General features: G+C 52.2%; 7 protein-coding genes across 7 annotated transcripts; 4 read left to right on the top strand and 3 right to left on the bottom strand.

Moving 5' to 3' along the window:
- Window positions 1–294: 294 nt before the first annotated feature.
- N7468_005341 (uncharacterized protein) lies at window positions 295–3,677 on the bottom strand (the record flags this gene model as incomplete). The annotated part of the gene is made up of 5 exons (XM_058474638.1): window positions 295–2,108; window positions 2,156–2,738; window positions 2,800–2,954; window positions 3,011–3,215; window positions 3,357–3,677. 5 exons carry the CDS (start codon window positions 3,675–3,677, stop codon window positions 295–297), a joined length of 3,078 nt encoding a protein of 1,025 aa, XP_058330378.1.
- A 4,560-nt stretch (window positions 3,678–8,237) lies between these two features.
- On the bottom strand, window positions 8,238–9,284 carry N7468_005342 (UbiA family prenyltransferase; the record flags this gene model as incomplete). The annotated part of the gene is made up of 1 exon (XM_058474639.1): window positions 8,238–9,284. The coding sequence occupies one exon, from the start codon at window positions 9,282–9,284 to the stop codon at window positions 8,238–8,240; it is 1,047 nt and encodes a 348-aa protein (XP_058330379.1).
- A 499-nt stretch (window positions 9,285–9,783) lies between these two features.
- N7468_005343 (uncharacterized protein) lies at window positions 9,784–11,683 on the top strand (the record flags this gene model as incomplete). The annotated part of the gene is made up of 3 exons (XM_058474640.1): window positions 9,784–10,749; window positions 11,013–11,264; window positions 11,333–11,683. 3 exons carry the CDS (start codon window positions 9,784–9,786, stop codon window positions 11,681–11,683), a joined length of 1,569 nt encoding a protein of 522 aa, XP_058330380.1.
- A 349-nt stretch (window positions 11,684–12,032) lies between these two features.
- Window positions 12,033–13,766, top strand: N7468_005344 (aldehyde dehydrogenase ALDH; the record flags this gene model as incomplete). Its single annotated transcript, XM_058474641.1, has 4 exons — window positions 12,033–12,154; window positions 12,210–12,409; window positions 12,584–12,701; window positions 12,737–13,766. 4 exons carry the CDS (start codon window positions 12,033–12,035, stop codon window positions 13,764–13,766), a joined length of 1,470 nt encoding a protein of 489 aa, XP_058330381.1.
- An 863-nt stretch (window positions 13,767–14,629) lies between these two features.
- Window positions 14,630–16,904, bottom strand: N7468_005345 (biotin--[acetyl-CoA-carboxylase] ligase BPL1; the record flags this gene model as incomplete). Its single annotated transcript, XM_058474642.1, has 4 exons — window positions 14,630–15,138; window positions 15,201–15,472; window positions 15,528–16,782; window positions 16,838–16,904. The coding sequence occupies 4 exons, from the start codon at window positions 16,902–16,904 to the stop codon at window positions 14,630–14,632; spliced, it is 2,103 nt and encodes a 700-aa protein (XP_058330382.1).
- Window positions 16,905–17,077: 173 nt separating this feature from the next.
- Window positions 17,078–17,542, top strand: N7468_005346 (uncharacterized protein; the record flags this gene model as incomplete). Its single annotated transcript, XM_058474643.1, has 4 exons — window positions 17,078–17,142; window positions 17,205–17,229; window positions 17,291–17,350; window positions 17,474–17,542. 4 exons carry the CDS (start codon window positions 17,078–17,080, stop codon window positions 17,540–17,542), a joined length of 219 nt encoding a protein of 72 aa, XP_058330383.1.
- Window positions 17,543–17,747: 205 nt separating this feature from the next.
- N7468_005347 (putative mitochondrial genome maintenance protein Mgm101) lies at window positions 17,748–18,675 on the top strand (the record flags this gene model as incomplete). The annotated part of the gene is made up of 2 exons (XM_058474644.1): window positions 17,748–18,340; window positions 18,402–18,675. The coding sequence occupies 2 exons, from the start codon at window positions 17,748–17,750 to the stop codon at window positions 18,673–18,675; spliced, it is 867 nt and encodes a 288-aa protein (XP_058330384.1).
- Between the last annotated feature and the right edge of the window lie 438 nt (window positions 18,676–19,113).

The following is a 19,113-nucleotide window of genomic DNA, read 5'->3' on the forward strand; positions in this document are numbered from 1 at the left end:
AAGGGGAATCTGTTTCCGAGGATATTTCCTGGAAGTGATTCATCGGACGCTATACTTTTTTCTATTTAGACCGTCCTCGACGCCTCTATCCGCTTAATATGGCTGGCTGGATCTGCGAAACGAGACGAGTAGTCCTCGAATCACTAGCGTGGTCTGCCGGAAATATCATATATGCTGGTATAGACGAAGGATATCCAGGATTTCATTTGGCATAGTTATAGCGCCAGAACCGTGTTCTTCATAAATCATTAATATATTATTCAAACCAAATATCCGCCCATGGTATCATCCTTTTCAAACCCAATGCTGGCACCATTTTTCCAGCCACTCCTCTTCAATAGGCTTCAAACCGGCCATTGTCGGGCTGGCAGCCTTGGCCTTCTCAACCGAATAATGGGAGGCTTCCTGATCGATAATGCTTTGGAACCAAGGCAGGATGCGGGCTTTCTCCGTATCAGCGTCTTTGGATAGTTTGTTGGGAGCCAGCCCAGCCAAATGCTCTACCCATTCCTTAAAGCGCACGGGCTTTGAAGAAGAAATGGACTTTTGCAAAGCATCTGAAAATTTTGAGAATGGGATAGGCTGCGGGTGGACGACATTGTATAATTGGAAGTTAGATGAGGCTGTGCTCTGCTCGTGGAGACTAAGGTCCCGCACAATACTAGACACTTTGTCCACGGGGATCCAGTCAATATAACCCAGATCGGTGGGGACCAAGCCGCTGGCCTTGGAAAGTATGGCAAGTGAGTGCATCCAGTCGTGGCTTTCCCATTTCCCACCCTCCGCGATGTTGGTAGGACCGGCGACTTGGCAGACTCTCAAGACCGAGATTGGAATATTCAGTCGAGCCCCGGCGGCAGCGAGCAATCTTTCTGCAGCCTGTTTGGATTGGCTGTAACCTGTTTTCGCGGTTACAGTAGGAGTGTTGATCACTTCTTCTGGCACGAGGGTATGCGGAGAGATGACCTTCGACCAGGACTGCGTCGAGCTCACGCTTGATATGAAAACTAGACGAGGCCGGGCCGGGGCTCGGTTGACCATTTCAATGAGGCTGGAAACGCTCTTCAACATCTCGTGCTCGAACGAAGCGAGGGAAAAGGCAAAGTTGACTGCCCATACGTTGTGAATTATAACATTTGCATGGTTGAGAATTTCATTCAGTTCCTCCTGTGGCAGACGCAGATCTGGCTCAGAGATGTCCACGGACACAAACTGCAGCTTTGGATCCTTTGCATCAATGGCAATCTTCAGCTCATCTGCACGACGCTGGAATGCTTCTTGCCCACTGGTGCCTCGGTCTAAGCATTTGATGCCTGTGACTCGCGGATCATCTAAAAGGTCTTTCACGATAAATGGACCTAAGCGTCCACGTGCTCCAAGAAGGACGACTTTGATGTTTGCCGTCGGGAATTCCGAGATAGTTTCTCTTTTCACAGGTTCCGGTAACTCGGAGACGAGCTCTTCGACCAATAGGTCAGTTGCACGGAAAGGATCGGAGTCTCTGGAAGAATCCCCCTGGCCGAATACTGCGTCTAGCGTAGCATTTGCAAGGTCTTCGATTGTTGGGTTTTCAAAGATAGTGCGGAGCCAGAAGTTGAGTGTGTTCTTTTCCTTGTCCATCCGTTTCAAGAGACTCAGCCTAATTTTCTGGGCGAGCTCCAGCACGGTTAAGGAATCCATGGCCTTGGAAACAAAGAAGTCATCACTGTCTCTCAATGTGATATCGGCGTGCATGTCATGGACAACGGAGCCAATGAAACGCTTCGCTTCGTCGATCCAATGTTTTTCCAGGATACCGATCTCACTCTCTTCGTCTGTCGTCCCATCCAGGAACGCCGCGGAGATATACTCGGCATATAACGACTCGGTAGGCTTGCGAGATATAGTCCCCTTGGGTGCCCGGAAGAACCCTAGGTTAGGTTGACTAAGAACAATCCGTGACCGCCTGATCTTGCCATGCTCGGTCGACTGCGTATTTGCCTCGGCGATCCGAGGCCAAATGGCGTCGATGAATTCTTTCTTGCTCATGCGGTCTGTTTCCGGCCCTGGTCTCGGCTCCACAAGCAAGAGCACCTCGGGGCGCCCATTCCCGACGACGAGAGCCCCAGCTACCAGGGGATGTCCAGCAATGATAGTTTCCATGGGGATAGGCCACACTTTGTGACTGCTGGCCAGCACGATGATATCATCGGTTCGAGAATGAAAGCGCCAGAGACCGGGCTTTGACGGATGGGGACGAACAGATCCTTTGTCCGCCAGACCGATGCATCTGGGAAGGTATGGGCTAGAGTTCTCTGCCCAATAAATTTCTTATCACAGTTTAAGACTAGTTCATAGATGCCATCATCAACCTCCTCGAACTGGCATTCCTCGGCTGGATTGGGCTCAATATACTGCCAATCGCCCGCCTGGGGCATGAGACCTTGGATCTGTCCCATCTCAAGAGCGCCATAAATCTGGCAAATATCGGTCACATCGTCGAGCTTGTCTCCGGTTGCTTGGGCCAATGGGCCTCCGCTATAAAGAATAAAGTCTAGGTTCTCGGCCTGCTCCAAGCTCTCGGGGTCTGATGCCCACTGATCAATAATAGAAGGTGGCAAGTATAGGGCTTTCACGTCTTGTTGTTTCATGATGGCGTCTACCAAGTAACCACTCGGGGGCATCATGGGGGGCCCCATGACTGCAGTGGCGGTCTTGCTAAAGATGGGAAGCAGAGTAAAGGCCATGAGGCCGGCAAACTCTCAAGAGGTCAGCGTGAGGTTCTTTGGATCTTCAACATGGAGGAGCCAGGGAGCCTACATGGTACGGCGGGAAGCAAGAGTAGAACCGCGCTGGGGGATCGAAATTGAATTGGCTTGCATTTTGCGCCTGGCGTCCTTCCGGGACAGGCACCTTCGTGTCGTTATCGGTGCATGATAGAGCAGCATGCGTCATATGCACCAGTTTAGGCGGCCCTGGCGATGAAAAGTTAGGCCGCGAGATCTGAGGACTAGAGTTTGATATCGCCTACCAGTGGACCCGGACGAATGTAAAATTAAACAAGTCTGGTCCTTTATATCTGCCCATGCCGCTTCAAATGGATATTCGGGCGATTCGGCCTGGAGAAGTTCCGCCATGGTAGGCACTTGCTTACACGCCATGGAAGGGTCGAACTTCTGCAACCCCTTCGCCATGGAGCGCAAGGAATCAGCGTACAACAGTGCCGATACATCGGACTGTTGCAAGAGCCCCAGATTCAGGGTCACTGGATTACGTGGAGAAATCAAGATAGTCTGTTTGATTCGTTCGATCCAATGTCAGAGGAATCGGGTCTCTCGGTATACAAGGCCTCACAATGCTGCCAGTGGCTGACTCACTCTCCAGTTGGTCTTGATAGCTGCCAGAAGCATGACAGCGTATCGGAGATCGGCAGGGCCAATGAAAGCCAAAGTGCGTTGTTTATCAGATGGTCTGGATTTCAATAATTTACTCAGCCACCAGGCCATATGATTCACGGCACTTGCCATGGCCTTCATGGTGATATCTTCGAATCCATTAGGAACGCTCTCCGACGTGGAGATGGCCGCAAAAACACGATCAGGTTCCTGATGAGCATAGTAGTCGACAACGTGAGGAAGCAGCCGCCGTCCCCTGTTCTCCTCCGCGCCTTCAGCCCATGGCTGTCGTTCTGCGGCCATGGCGAGTGGTTTGGGGGAGGACTTGAAGGCAAGGAGTTCAAATGCGCAGGGAGACAAAGCCTATTACTGGTCATGACATGGCCTGGTTACTCCGGATAATGACCGACGCGGTTCAAAACTTGACAGGGATTGACAAGAAAAGACCAGGAGCTGCGACACCAGCCCTGAAGCGGGTCAGCACTATAACTTTACAGGAAGCGCTAATGCGCGGGTGTCCCGTACACCAATGCCCCTCCTGAGCCACGCTATGGGCGATTCTGGATTCCAGTCTGCTTATCCTACGGGTCAATGCCCTTTGACTAAACTTGTTGACTGCTGCGATTGAGGATCTGGGGATCCGATGCTCGAATCGAGATCGCTTGACGCTAGGGCTACAATGTGGCCTGAACGAAGTTCCTGGAGGCCTTGACGATCCACTGGAATTTCGCCCCATGATGGCCGAACAAAGAAGCTGACTTGACACGGGATTTGTGACTGTTAACTAGTGATGGATAGCCTTGTGATGGTTCGATGCTCGTGTAGGCAAAATATCCCGACCCGGTGGTCTGGAATTGTATAGTTACCCTTTGAGGTCTTCGTTTTTTGGGTTTAGTCCAATGGTCTTCCTCCAGTCATGGTACAGGGTTAAAAGTACCCCTCTTCCCCTTGCTTCAGATCGACATCAGCACGCCTAGCGCTGCTCTGACACGTGTACGCCGCGATGATCTCCGCAGTCGGAGTAGTCTGGCGGATTGCGAGCGAACTTCCACCTAGGGATAGGGGGCCTAGCCCTCAGTGCCAAGAATGACTTCACAAGGAACGTATCTGCTGGAGCTCATTGGTTTAGGTTCGCGGGAAGTAGCCCGTAGGCAGCCTTCGGCTTCACAGTGGGTATAGTGGACCTCCAGATACGAAAGGGGGGATGGAGAAGCCACACTCGGAATCCGGTAAGCGGGCGATTAGAGGCGAGAGCAGCGGCGCCAAAAGCGTGATAGCGGCAGGAATGGTTAAAAGATCCTGCCCGTGTTCCGCGGCAGATCTTCGCCAGAGACGGTTTGGCTCACTCGCACAGTGGGCTTACCCCAAATCCCAGTGGGCTTGAAAGTGGATATCCTGCACTATGGTGCCACACTTGGCTAGGGAAAGCCCCATGCAGTGATCAATTTCATTGGTTACTAGTGCCCAAAAGTGAAGCGGTAAAATTCTTGTGGGCACCAAAACCATTTGGGTATCCTGTTGGACTCGGCAATGCAAATGAGGTCTCCGGATGGTCCGCCCCTTTGTCGTCGCGTTTACTCTCCGATGAACGGCTCCTGATTGCATGCAAAGGGTGTGAAGTGTGAACTCCGTAAAGCCTCATGCTGTGGGAACCCCAGGCTTCGAGGTATCAGTCTGTCGATCACTGTCCAGTCCCTCTTGTGTTTGAGCATGGCGGGGAATCATGGCAGTTCACGCATCACGAGAGTTCTCTTTACCACGCTGGGCCCTATGTATTCATCACCATCATCCCTACCAGGTCATCCATGCCAAATGACCCTTTGATCCCGCATGCTCTGTGATTTCAGTGCATGTGGGAATACTTGTACCTATCGCATGCGAGATTAGATTGAAATGCAAGATCGAGGAATTAAGCCTACAGTAGTGTCACGCCATGGTAGGCTTCATCATGAAGTGAGTTAGTTGGGGGGGCCTTACAGCTGCCTATGGATACGTGTACAAGGCGTAGTCGCCCACTGGCCGCGGGGTGAAACATCCGGAATGCCTGGTATAAGTTCACGCACCCTGACCTTCAATTTTTTCCTCCTCACGGTAGGAACCTCCGATTGAGAGAAATCAGGTATGGGCAAGCCGTTCCGCCAGAGGCAGACTATCGTATCGTGGGAGGAGGCACAACCGAGCTAGTCCTGGCCTCACGCCGACCGAGCACCCCTCAAAGGCTGTGGGCGTATTGGAGGCTGGGGACAGACTGAACTAACTTACGACCCAAGAACACAAACCCTGCTCTTTGGACAGGGTTGGTGGGCTCAGAAGTGGACTAGCAGCTCCGTACAACCCCCAAAGTAAGCCACATGGACTTTTGCATTTTCCGGTTATCCCCCAAGAGAGAAGCTGATCATGACTAGGGGGGTTTGGGGGAACCCGGATGATCCAACAACCACAAGGAAACCCATCTGGAAGCTCCTCAGAAATCAACGGTCAAGACTTTATTGCTCCTTCCGAGGCCGTGATCGATGCTTGGTCTAAGCTTGGAGCTGCCGGCTGGACGTGGGACCAGCGACGCCCTTTCTCCTCCGTAGAAAGAAATCGTATACCCTCCACCTTCCAGACGCAGCTACTCAAGAGCATCTCGGTCTCAGACTGGGTTGATCCCGAGAACCGTGGCTGGTCCGGATTTCTGAGGATCTCCTTCCCAGCGATCATACAAGAACAGGTTCTCCAAGGCCTGGGTCAAGGCGTTCAAAGAAACTGGGTATGGGGTGACTGAGGATCTTTCCTCAAGGAAGTCAATGGGGCCGGGGGGTTAGCAACACTGCCACCCTGGCCGACACCAAGACCCGCAAGTAGGCAGCTACCGGTGTACGGACTTCCCAGCAGCACAGCGGTCAGGGGTGCAAATCGTGACCGAGGCATTGGTGCAAAGAATACTCTCCGCGGAGCCCGGCTCATGGAACTACAGCCAGTGGCGTCGAGGTCATGTCAAAGGCCCGACCTACCCCGTACGAGCAAATGAGGAAGCCCTCCTTGCAGCAGGAGACCCGCAACACGCCCAAGCTTCTCGGGCTCCTAGGCAATCGAAGATGAAAGAATTCTTCGCCGAATTAACATCCCTGTCATCATGGCTAATCCCAATGTGGATGAAACCCTCCAGGATCATCTCATGAGGGGAATTAGTCTGGAAGTCGTCGACAAAGTCCACACGAGAAATGGCTGATGCGGTAAGAGCCGGGAGCACTAACAGGCCGCGATGCAAATGTACACTTACTGTGTACACTGCCTACCAAGCGGGGCCATTAGCGGCCGGGGATGTGCAATCTGGATCCTTCATGCCTGTGAGGGAGTCCCAGACCCCCACAAACGGAGCGGGATCAAAAAGCACCTGGATACACAATCCTGAATACGAGCAATACGACGGGGTGAGATCAGGCCATTCGCGACATCTTGCTAGGCGACGCACTCGCCTCGTTCATGGGTATATTCCTCGCCCAGGTCAACGTGCATGAAACTGGAGAGAACTTGGTGAGGCAAGGTCTTCTCCCCGGGAAGTTTGTGAGTTTTAGGGATCATCGACGGTCTGCCATTTGCGCGTGGCATTGCCCATATCAGGTCGGAGAGTTCGGCCGTTTAGCCGACCATCAATCCGCGGTATTTCTCCAAGTTCTCCAAACCTCAGGGGGGCGTCTAATCACCCTAATGCATTCCTGACCGACCTGGAATCTCCGAAGAAATGCCTCCGCGATATTGTCACATTAACTTGTCATCTGTGCGCAACGGCCCCTCTAAATCCAAGGGGATTGGGGGTGTTATGGATGAACAGCTGCGAGGGTATGGTATCCCTAATCTGCGGGTCTGCGATGCAAGGACAGGGTATTTTCCTAGTGATTCCTCCGGCCAGCATCATGTCTACTGTGTACGCCATAGCTCAAAGGGCGGCTGAGACTTTCCAAAAAAAAAAATGGCCTGGAAGGGTCTTCCAGAGCCATATTCCTGGTACCAACGGTCTCGGCATAGCGCTCGATCAGTGGCATGGGTGAGTTGGCAGTGGAGACAATGCTCCACTTTCGGATGTCCACGGTCTTGACCATATTTACGTTGATATGTGGACTTTATTGCCTAAACTTTCGGTATCCATGTCTAGCCCTGCTGATCCTCTCACCTCTCATCTCAAGTAAAGAACGAACCAAAAAGAGCCGAGAGCGGTAATCTAAAGACCCTAGGAGCCATACGAGCATCGCTTCATTTGGAAGGGGCCGAGCGATCTATGCCCGCTTCTGTACGATCTCTGGTGGCTAGCAGGGTTCATACGCTAGCAGGGTTCATACCTTAGCGTCCTGCAGGAGAAACATTCTTTGTCTTCTGCCACCAGAAAGTACTCCGCAGTGTGGCGTTAATCCTTGATTGCATTTGTACTTTACTTTCAAGACCTCAACCTTAGTCCGAGCCGTGCATTAGTACGTGCAGTAGACCGAAACGCCAAGCTCCTGCGGCGTACTCGACGCATTCCAACGTCTCGCATAAGCAGCAAATAGGAATGACCAAAGGTCTTTACACATTGATCGAGGCTGACTTTTACGCTAAAACACATGAAATAAGCGCTATCTATGAAATATAATCGTCATTGGCTCCACGACCACGAACGTCTGCGCAAATTCTCATGCAGGTCTTTCCTCTCCACACACCTCCACACCAACACTTTCCTCCGAGCAATCTTCCGCGTAATAAACGGACGATAAGAAACAAATGAAACCGTAACAAGCATGTCTCCACAATTGGGAATGACAGTTCTTCCAACTCTCAACCTTGGGGTAACAAGAAGGCAAAAGAAGTCGAATATCATAAGACGATTTAGACTTTGGTGACAGCTCATGCTCCGCTAGCTGTTCCTAGAGTAGCGCACAATGGCAGGCCATAGTTCGACACTAACCATAGATTCCACAGCAAGAAAGTCTTCTTGTCGGCGGATACAGACCGGAAGGTGAGAGTACGTGCTGCAATGATGCACGCCAGAGCTGCCATGTAGGACCCACCCCAGAATAAGACTCTACCCTGCCCAGTTTGTGCCCAGCCCCAGTAGGAAGGAGTCAAGACGCCCCAAAATAACATCAATGCCGCAGTCACCCAGCGCGCATTAGCGTCTCCGATGACCAGGGGGAGGGTCTTCCGGTCTCGGGCACTGTCCCCAGCTTGATCGTACAAGTCTTGTGTCTGCACAGTCGTAAACACCATCAGGCCAATCATCGCCAACCATGGGAGACCGGGGCCGTCTTCCTGGATGAATTGGCGCCATTGGTATGGGTTTAATGCAACATGCAAAGCACCGGAGGTATAGCACATGAAGCCGATTCCGTTGATCAAATTGCGCGTGATGCAGCTCACATCAGCTCCGGCGGCGTCGTTGTACCAGAACCCCAGCACGATCAGCGAGATGCATTGGAACAATCCACCGATCTGGGAGCTGGTACCCAATGCCATCGTGTAGAATATGAACATCACCGACTGTGCGTCCTGCGGCGTCATTAACTCTCGCGGCATAGTCCTCCACGGTTTGTTGATGGAATCCTCCATGATAGCCTCGTCTTGGCGCTGATTGTCGATCGTGAATGGAAGAAGGTTCAGCCATGCCCACAGGACCACGACTGGCACACGCTGGAGGCATACGGCCCATGCAGGAGCGGGATTTACCCCAAATGCTGATGCTCCGAGGGATGTCAGAAGTGCGAATCCAAAACTCGTGGCAATAATAGTCTTGAGATCACTGTATGTGAATAGCCACATTCCATGAACAAATTGACCTGGCGCTTCCACGATGGTGTCGACTAGACATGAGAATCTCTGGATAGGCAGAGATAGATCCTTTTCCCACACAATGTCTTCCTGGAAGGGAATATTTGGGTTCTTGGAAGAAAACATCGTACAGTTTTTGGGAGTTGCGGTTGATCTATGTCCTAGAGTTTCAAGAGCATGGTATTCTTGAAATTTGAAGCTTGAAAACTAAAAAGTAGCCAAAAGAAGTGGAAAAGGCCTAATTTATGTTTTGAAGCCATTTCTCCAGGACGGTCTATAGTGCTGTCCATGCCGCTGATCTCGCTTGAGACCCGAACTGGCCTGGGAAGATCGCACGAGTCGGTGACCATTCATTACGAACCACGTCACTTGATTTCGTCCAAGAATATTCGTATTCCCTTCAGTATTTCCATTTCTTTGATTCTCGGCAGCCCCGTTCTTCGTCCATTACCCACACTTCCCTTTTGAGCCTCGTGCTCGAACTACCCTGCCGAACCTTGGATCTATGCAGTACTGTAGCGGGGTCTGAGATTCTATGAACCACGCACTTTCCGATATATAGCTGAATTCCTGTTTCTGACCTTTCATTCATTTTGCTCCAACTCAATCCACCATTGGGCTCATCATGGACTCGACACAGATCAAATTAGTCCTGGCTTTTTTGGGCGAAAGGCCGCTCCTGGTACGCTGCGCCATAATGAGTGTGTTTGGCATCGTAATGCACCATGGCGTGTTCATTAAGAACGAATGGCATATGCAAGGCCCGAATATCATCAAAGCCGGCCTGGCTTCCTACATCCTCTTGATGCTTCTTGAGGCCAGACGACACTCGACATTAACCGCCATGGGCGATGCCGTCCTGATGCTAGGCAGCTTTGCCTTCACTCTGCTGTTGAGTATTGGCGTGTACCGTGTCTTTGCTCATCGCACTCGTCACTTTCCAGGCCCTCGTCTGGCCGGTGTGAGCAAGCTATGGCATATGTATCAGAACCGATATGGACAGAACCATCTGGTGCTGGAGCGCATGCACCGCGAATATGGCGACTTTGTGCGGACTGGGCCCAACGAAATCACCATCTTCCACCCTCACGGTCTGCCTGTTCTGGACGGTCCTGGAAGTCAGACCAGTAAATCTGACTGGTATGACTTCCTCCTTCCGAACTACGGGGTGACGACCATTCGCAACCGGAAGCATCATGATCAGCGCCGACGGCTCTGGCTGAAGGGGTTCTCGACTGGGGCTATGGCCAATTATCAGACGAATATTGAGGCGCATGCCCGAAAGCTGGATGCGATCATTGCAGACCATGTAAAGCAAGGAGAGCCTGTGCCGCTCTCAACCTATATCTACTGGTTCTCCTTCGATATCATGGGAATCTTTGCCTTCTCTCGCTCTTTCAATATGTTGAGCGAGGAGCATTGGCACTACGCCATTACGAACTTGCGTAAGGCCATGAGACTCCTGGGCCCGATGTCCTGTGTTCCCTGGGTGGCCCAGGTTGGGTTCTGGCTGCTCAAGGGCTTTTGGGTGGTCAAAGACTGGGAAACCATGATTGCATGGTGCGCCGCTCGGATGCGCGATCGTATTCAGGTAGGACTCGGATCATTTCTTTTAGACACAGTCCTGTGCTAATATCTCACCAGGAACCCGATTCCCCTGATGTGGCACAGGGAATCATCGATGATTCAAGGAAGCGAGGAACTCTAGAGGAAGACACCCCCCCTCTAGTGGGGGATGCTATCGTCGCTATCGTCGCTGGAAGGTATACGTCCTGCTTGACTTTTTTCGTATGGAAACGCTGACATGATAAAAGTGATACGGTGGCCCCAACTCTTGTCTTCGTTTTCTACCAGCTCGCCCTCCACCCGGAGAAAGCTGAGAAGCTCTACGAAGAGATCCGCCACGTGGACATCAAGGACCTCGCAACTCTCAAGAAGCTTCCCTACCTCAATGCCGTTATTACGGAGACTCTTCGCCTTCATCCAGCGGTGCCCACGGGTGGTAACCGCGATACGCCGCCGGAAGGAATGGTGATCGCGGGCCAATATATCCCCGGGAACACCACGGTCATTTGCCCTCGATACACCCTGGGACGACGTAAGTTCGTGTGTTCTGTTTTTGAGGTTCCCCAAGGCTCCGTGGGTTTAATCTACAGTGACTGACGGCGCTCTAGTGGAGAGCTGCTTTGCTCGACCTACCGAATGGATCCCTGAGCGGTGGGATACAGAGCCGGAGCTGGTCAAGGACACGCGGGCCAATCTGCCTTTTGCCCAAGGTAAGTCGCTATGGAGATGCCTGGGTTCCAGCTAATTCTCTTCCAGGCCGCTACACGTGTCTTGGCAAGGACGTGGCTATGAACGAGATGCTTGTGCTCATCACGCTCCTCGTGTCAAAGTACCGGTTTGACTTTGTGGAGGGGAAAACAAAGGCAATTGGCGAGGTCGAGGGAAAGATGCGCGACCAGTTTACTGCTACTCCCGGTACTTTGGACCTGGTATTCACTAAGAGAGAACAGACTGCATGAGGTTGTGCAGGCGGGCCTATTGGGAAGGCGGGACTGGAGAAAGGACCACCTGGGCGTTAGGTGGATTAGAAAGTTTAGAAATTGTGATTTTCTTTTCTTGCTTTTTCTTTTTTTTCGGTTTGACTGTGCCAGCTGTGCCCAGGAGGTTCGGGCTTGAGATCTACGTGATATGAGATAAGAAATGATTAATTGCGGGACTTTTAGATTCGTGAAGTACTCGCCTGCACTGCCCAAAAGGAAAAACCTTCCTTTGGCGGACTCGGTCCCACTTCGTAGCTCCAACGTCAAGAAACCCTTTAATAACGTGGGGGAGAGCAAGCAGAAGATCAGTCAAATCCTCTCGCGCACCATGAGTCTCTCCGTAGACCTGCAGATACCCAATGGGCATAGCTACGAGCAGCCGACCGGGCTGTTCATCAATAATGAATTCGTGCCCGCCACGGGAGCGACTATCACCTCACTAGATCCCGCGTGAGTCCCAACTGCGCTGCCCATGCATTAGCCATCCTCTCTAATGTCCGCACAGCACCGACAAGCCAATTGCTACAGTTCATGCGGCGAGCGCGGAAGATGTCGACAAGGCCGTCGATGCAGCTAAAGCCGCCCTGGCGCATCCCTCATGGAAACTTCTGTCTGCCACCGAGCGGGGCCAGATGATGGCCCGCTTGGCTGATCTGATCGAGCAAAATCGGGAGCTTCTGGCCTCCATTGACGCATGGGATAACGGTAAGTCTTTTTCCAATTTTTTTTTCTTTTTTTTTTTCTTTTTTTTTTTTAATTGCTTTGGATCTTTGCGGCACATCGTCGATCGAACGGGGGGCCATCACGCCTGGCTGCAGTGGAGCCCCGACTCCAGACTCGAAACCACCGCTTCCTCCAGCTAACCTTTCGGTACGGTAGGCAAGGCGTATCATGTCGCCTACGAGGAGGATCTCCCCGAGGCTATTGGCACCATCCGCTACTACAGCGGCTGGGCCGACAAGACCTTCGGCCAGACCATCAACACCACACCGCAAAAGTTCGCGTACACCATCCGCCAACCAATTGGCGTAGTCGCCCAGATCATCCCCTGGAACTACCCCTGTCCATGGCAACATGGAAGCTCGGCCCTGCGCTGGCATGCGGGAACACCGTCGTGCTCAAGCCCGCAGAGCAGACGCCGCTGAGCGCCCTGGTCCTGGGCAAGCTCATCGTGGAGGCTGGCTTCCCGCCCGGCGTCATCAATATCGTGAACGGCTACGGTCGTGACGCCGGCGCCAGATTGGCTTCCCACCCGCTGGTCGATAAGGTCGCGTTCACCGGCTCCACCGGCACCGCCCGCGAGATTATGAAGATGGCGGCTGGCACCTTGAAAAACATCACCCTGGAGACGGGCGGCAAGTCACCTCTGCTCGTCTTCCCTGATGCGGACTTGGACCAGGCGGTCAAGTGGTCCCATTTCGGTATCATGTCGAACCAGGGTCAGATATGCACTGCGACCTCGCGTATCTTTGTGCACAGGTCTATTTTGTCTTCTTTCTTGGCCGATTTCAAAAAGGCCGTGGAAGGTGTGACCATTGGCGACCAGTGGGACGCGTCCACTTTCCAGGGTCCGCAGGTAACGCGTGCGCAATATGAGCGCGTGCTGGCCTATGTGGAGACCGCCAGGAGTGAGGGTGCTACTATTTTGACCGGGGGTGCGGCGCATGTCCCTACGAAGGCAGAAAACCAGAATGGGTACTTTGTGCAGCCGACGGTCATTACTGATGTTACAGATTCCATGCGTATTGTCAAAGAAGAGGTTTTTGGTCCGGTGGTGGTGATTCTGGCTTTCGATGATGAGGATGAGGCTATTCGCCGTGCTAACGATACGACCTACGGTCTCGGTGCTGCTGTGTTTACGAGGGATATCGAGCGCGCGCATCGGGTGGCGGCGGAAATCGAGTCTGGTATGGTTTGGGTCAATAGCAGCCAAGACTGTGATCCCCGGATTCCATTTGGCGGAGTCAAGCAGAGTGGTATTGGGCGAGAGCTTGGTGAAGCTGGCTTGGAAGCGTACAGCCAAGTTAAGGCCGTTCATGTTAACATGGGCACCAAGTTGTAGGGGTCAAGTACGCGACGAGAATGAATAATGTAGAACCGACAGCCTAAGATATATTTCAATTTCCTAGATCTTGAAACCAGATCGCTTGCTATTGAGCGTGTTTTCATTCCACTTCTTATCGCATGACAAGTCTCGATGTTGAGGGAAACAATTGATGACGGTCGTCTGCTATGAGAAATCTTGCACAGAATTTGCAATCAGCACCGGGAGCGTGATGGACTAGTAAACATGATCAAGCTAGGAGAGGCCTCTTGTGTGTCTTCTTGATTGACATAGTACAGAAGACCAACTGACGGATTTTTAAGTCTATGCGCTGGCAGAAATTAACCCTTGGGTAACAGGCAGGATGGATTGAGACTCTCCGGGTAGGCGACTCCGAACAGGAATTCTACTCCGAGACACCATGACAGCGCGAAACCCCCATACCCTAGATTTACCCAGAACACGCAATTCGCAAAGCAACGGATTCTGCGGCCAATGCCCCAGATTTGGAGATGGAGGACTTGAGAGGCATGGAACAAAACGTTCGAAGAGCCAGAATATACGCGCTAACCCTTTCATTTTCATCCCGAGACCGACTCCGGGTGTACAAACAGCACATCCTACATATTCGAGTCTTTAAGAGGTACCCACTATGGTAGGCAAACACTGTAGATAACCAGACACTGGCTCAATCAGCCTCCTATGCAGGTTGACCCGTATACTGTCTAGACCGAATTGTTCCATGGCGGCTCGAACTCAAAAGTCCCACGGAGCCACTGGCATCATCGTGCCGTCAATGCAAGGCCTGTCATGTTGAGTTAAATTGGAATCGCATAGCATCATGCATAAAATGCACAAAAGAAATCGAGTTGTATGCTTGTTCACACCTTCCGCTTCACCAATCCTCGGAAGAAATCAAAGCTGTTACTGTCACTTTGGAGCTGCCATACTCGGCCTGTCGGTCTGTCGCCGAATCCCAACTCCTGAGCAAGGAGCAGACCATAGTCGCGCGTGATACCCTGGATACGAGCGCGCGCCCCACCCTCCTCCTCCAGCGTCACTATCTGGTGCATATGGAGCCAGTCTTCGTAGTACATCTCCTCGAACGTGCGATCAAATCCTGTGCGCAAAAAACGGGTGTACAAGTCTTCGAATGTAGTGAGTATTCGTGCAAGGAGCTTTTCAAGAGTAACTGGGAAAGCTGCAGCGGCACCTGGAGCAGCATAGCGGGCAGCCAGGGCCGTAAGGGCAGTAGTGGGAGAGACGTTTGTGGCGTTCAGACCAATTCCAACGACGGAAATATATTCATTTGACATGAAGTGGGAGTTGATTAGGATGCCGCAGATCTTTGTGTATCGCTTCTGCTCGGGGTCTGCAGGATCCAAGGCATCTGTGGAGAAGGTCAGCGATGGTTGCGACAAGATATTCGCAAGAAACAAGTGAGTCACTTACAAACGTCGTTTGGCCACTTCAACTTGACTGGAATTTGCTCATAGCCCTTGGCGTAGCTCTTGATACCCTTCACAATCGCCATAGCCGCTAGGTATTGAATGAAGACGACAGGGGCTGATTGAATCTTCTCGATCGGGTGCCGCACCACCGTTGAGAATATCAGAGCACCTGCTGGAGAGATCCAGACATTAGATCCACGTCCACGCCCAGCAACCTGAACTGTGGCTGTGGCTGTGAACCCATTTGGCAAGCGGCGAAGGAGCTTCGTATTTCTAATAGCTTTTAATTAAGAACACGGACTAAACTGCTTTGCTCATTCAGACTTACTTTTCAAGAATTGTATTGGTGCTCGTTACTACCTCGCCATACATGAGGTTTGTACCAAACTCCGAGGCGCCCAGGCGTGATTCAGATTGATAATGGCGCAAATTAGCATAGAAAGCATCGTGGTTGAAGTAGGGAGTCAGCTTCGATGATGGGAGGTCGTCATGAAATACAAGCCTCTTGATGATCGCTTGATAGTCAACAATTCCCTCGCCGGGCGATGATTCTTGTGGAAGCGACTTCGCGAGATCATCCAGATTCCAAGCCCCCGGCCGCTCTATTCTGAACTTGTCGTTCTCATCTCGCAAGTATTCGTTATCATCTTCTTTTTCAAGGTCCGGTGCAAGAAGTGCAAGGGTCTCGATCGGGCCTTCAGGCTTTAGGCCTGAGATATGTAAAGATGACAATGAAGGAATGGCATTGTCGTTTTCAGCAACCTGCAGCCCTAGTTTCGACAAGCAAGCCTTGAGAAAGTCCGCGCGCCCCTTGTCATCGGCAGCGATTGTTTTCACAACGTCTGCAAACTCAGGCCCTCCAGCCTTCGGGTCCAGGTTTACTGCAGCAAACCTCGTGGAAGCGTTAGCAGCATAACGTTCGTGGCTTCCATCAAGTACATACTCTGGATGTGGCCCTGTCAAAACAGCTGCCCCGTCACCAACCTTGCAGTAGACAACAGCAGCAGCACCTTCCTCCCCAGGATCTACATTAAGCCTCTCCGCATAGTTAGCAAGCACCTCAACGCCTTGTTCTTTGAACTTAGCCGCATCCACAAAAACACCCCCGCCATTATAATACGAATGGAACTGCTCCGGCAGAACACCAACACTCAGCGCTTCCTTCGAGACGCTGAGCTCAGCAGCCCTAGCTCCAGCCTCACTATGATAAACAAAGCCAGGAAACGCCCCACCCCGACAAGTCCCAGGGAAGAACCCCAGCTCACGGTCCCCTACAACCTCCATAGTTTTATCCCCGACCTCGAACTCGCACCGCTTGCACCCGTAGTACCCACCCGCACAAAACCCCAGGTATTTCCCACCCCGCCGCACAAACTGTGCAATACGCCTGTTCCCAGCCCCATTGAGCGTCCGGCCATACCCCAGATCCGCGCCGCCGGGAATCACCAGCAGCGCGCAGGTACCCAGCCAGGGCTCCTTGAGGAGCATATCGCCCGTCACGGGGGTAACAGCATAGTTCGGCGCAAGCAAGCGACGGAGAGTATAGAGGCAGTGGCGGACGGAGTCGACTGTAGTTCCGGTTCCTGTATCGAGGGGAGTCAGATATCGGCTCAAAATGCCAGGCACGGGTGAGCGAACCGGAATAGACGAGGACATTAAGCCGCTTGGCTGTGAGGTTGGCGTCGTTGCCTGTCGGTGTTGCCATGGCTCAATGCTACTTGACGCAGCGCGTCCGGTGGATTGTTGAGCTGTTGAATTATTGATGTGGGCTCGGAGGGCGATAAGATAACGATAGCCCTCCATTTGCCGCGGCCAACCGTCGGTTCTTCTTTTCCTGACTACTTTGGTTGAGCTTAAGCATCGCGGAGAGCTCTGATCATGTCAAATAACGCAGAGAAGGATCAGGTTGTCCCGGAGGAAGATGACGACGAGCCGGATGACTGGTAATTGAACCCCCTTGTAGCTTCGGTGGCTTTGGTGCTAATGGCCGTCATATAGGAACAAGCGCATCTTCAGTACTGGCTGCCATGGTGAGCTGGGACGATTTAGAAAATCGCCATTCGTGTATCTTCTAACACTATGAAAGCCGAGCAAGACAAAATGAATGACTGTTACTACGCGAAGAGAGACTGGCGAGCATGCAAGGACGAGGTGAGTAGCTCTCCTTGAACTGCTCCGGAGCAGCTCCAATATACCCCGTCTTTTGACCTCCCACCTTTTTTGCTTCTGGCACAGATTGGAGGCAATCCCATAACTGACCTCGAATTGCTCTAGATGGAAGCTTTTCGTGAATGCTGGAAACGCCAGGGCAACGACAAGCGCACGGAAACCAAAGACGCATGACAAATCATGACAACTCTTGTATTTTTAAACGATCTTGAAAGATTGCATTCTCTTCTCTTCATATTTTATATCTCGGTCTCATATCACTTGTAATCGCGTGCGGCTTATAGATCATATGCTGTCACGTGACTATTCGAGGAATCACATCCCGACCTCAAGCCAAAAGCACCTCAACATCCCAGCCACACCAAAATAGCTATTCACAATGTCAGGCCTCCGCTGTCAGCCCTGGAGGGCTGTAGAAATGCTCCAGCGATCGGGAGCCCTTGGACAAGCCCCACGCGCGAGAATCACCTCCTACCGCGCCGCGTCGCGCGCGATCAGCTCCAGCAGCTCCCGCAGCACCGATTCAACCAATGGATCCAGCAGCACAACCTCATCTGCCGCGAAGCCAGCCGCGCCGGCTCGATCGACTGCAGCCCCAAATCCGGGGTCTGGTTCGCGCGCAGCCGCACCGCCCAACCGCGCTACAACCGACAACATCTCGAAGAGCGGGCTCGAGGACAAACCGCTAGAGATCGAGTCGGCGCTGGAAGACAAGATCGATTGGACACGCTCATTTCACGGGCTGTCCGCAGAGCCGTTCTCGAAGGAAATTGCTGCTATTCTGCTCGCGGAGACGGATCCCATGGAGGTGGAGGTGAAGCCGGATGGGATCCTGTACCTGCCGGAGATCAAGTACCGGCGAATTCTGAACCGGGCGTTTGGGCCTGGGGGCTGGGGATTGGCACCTCGGGGAGAGAGTATCGTTACGCCGAAGACTGTTACGAGGGAGTATGCGCTCGTTTGCCACGGACGGTGAGTTGGAAGATCTTGAAATCGGATGTTGCTTGAGTCGTGTCCTGATGGTTTATTCTAGACTTGTGTCTGTTGCGCGGGGCGAGCAGGACTATTTTTCACCGGATGGGATCCCGACGGCGACGGAGGGATGTCGGTCTAATGCGTTGATGCGCTGCTGTAAGGATCTGGGGATTGCGAGTGAGCTTTGGGATCCTAGGTGGATTCGCAACTTCAAGGCGAAGTACACTCGTGAGGTATTTGTGGAGCATGTGGTCAACAAGCGCAAGTCGAAGATCTGGGTGCGCAAGGACGATGTGGTCAGTTACCCATGGAAAGAGTCGGGAAGCAAATAGCCCTGGAGAGATTTTGGAATCTTGACTAGGCATTGCGTACGGGCTCAATGGTTGCGTTGGGAGGAATCGAATATGTATTATATGGCCATCTCATAATCCTACATCTTAAAACATACGAACGTGAATATAGTGTCCAAAAACTCCCGTCTAAGGTTTCTTGCGCCAGCGCAAGGTATTAGCAGCAGCAGCAGCAGCAGCAGCAGCAGCAGTAGTAGTAGCAGTATTAGGGCTGCTGACAGGCTAATGTCCTGCCAAGCTGTGACTTCACAGCGAGGCTTACATTGGTCGAGTTTCAGCCTACAGGGTTAATGGATGGGGAAAACACGAATCGAAATGCAGAGTACTCGAAGTAACCTGTTGGTCGCTAACAACATGGTGGTACATGGGCAATCGTAAACAGAATGACCACAAGGATTCTGTCATACCCCAACGCAAAGA

Source organism: Penicillium chermesinum, assembly GCF_028974085.1.
Source record: "Penicillium chermesinum strain IBT 19713 chromosome Unknown utg000004l:1.0-3345178.0:1.0-3348027.0, whole genome shotgun sequence".
Lineage (NCBI taxonomy): Eukaryota > Fungi > Ascomycota > Eurotiomycetes > Eurotiales > Aspergillaceae > Penicillium > Penicillium chermesinum.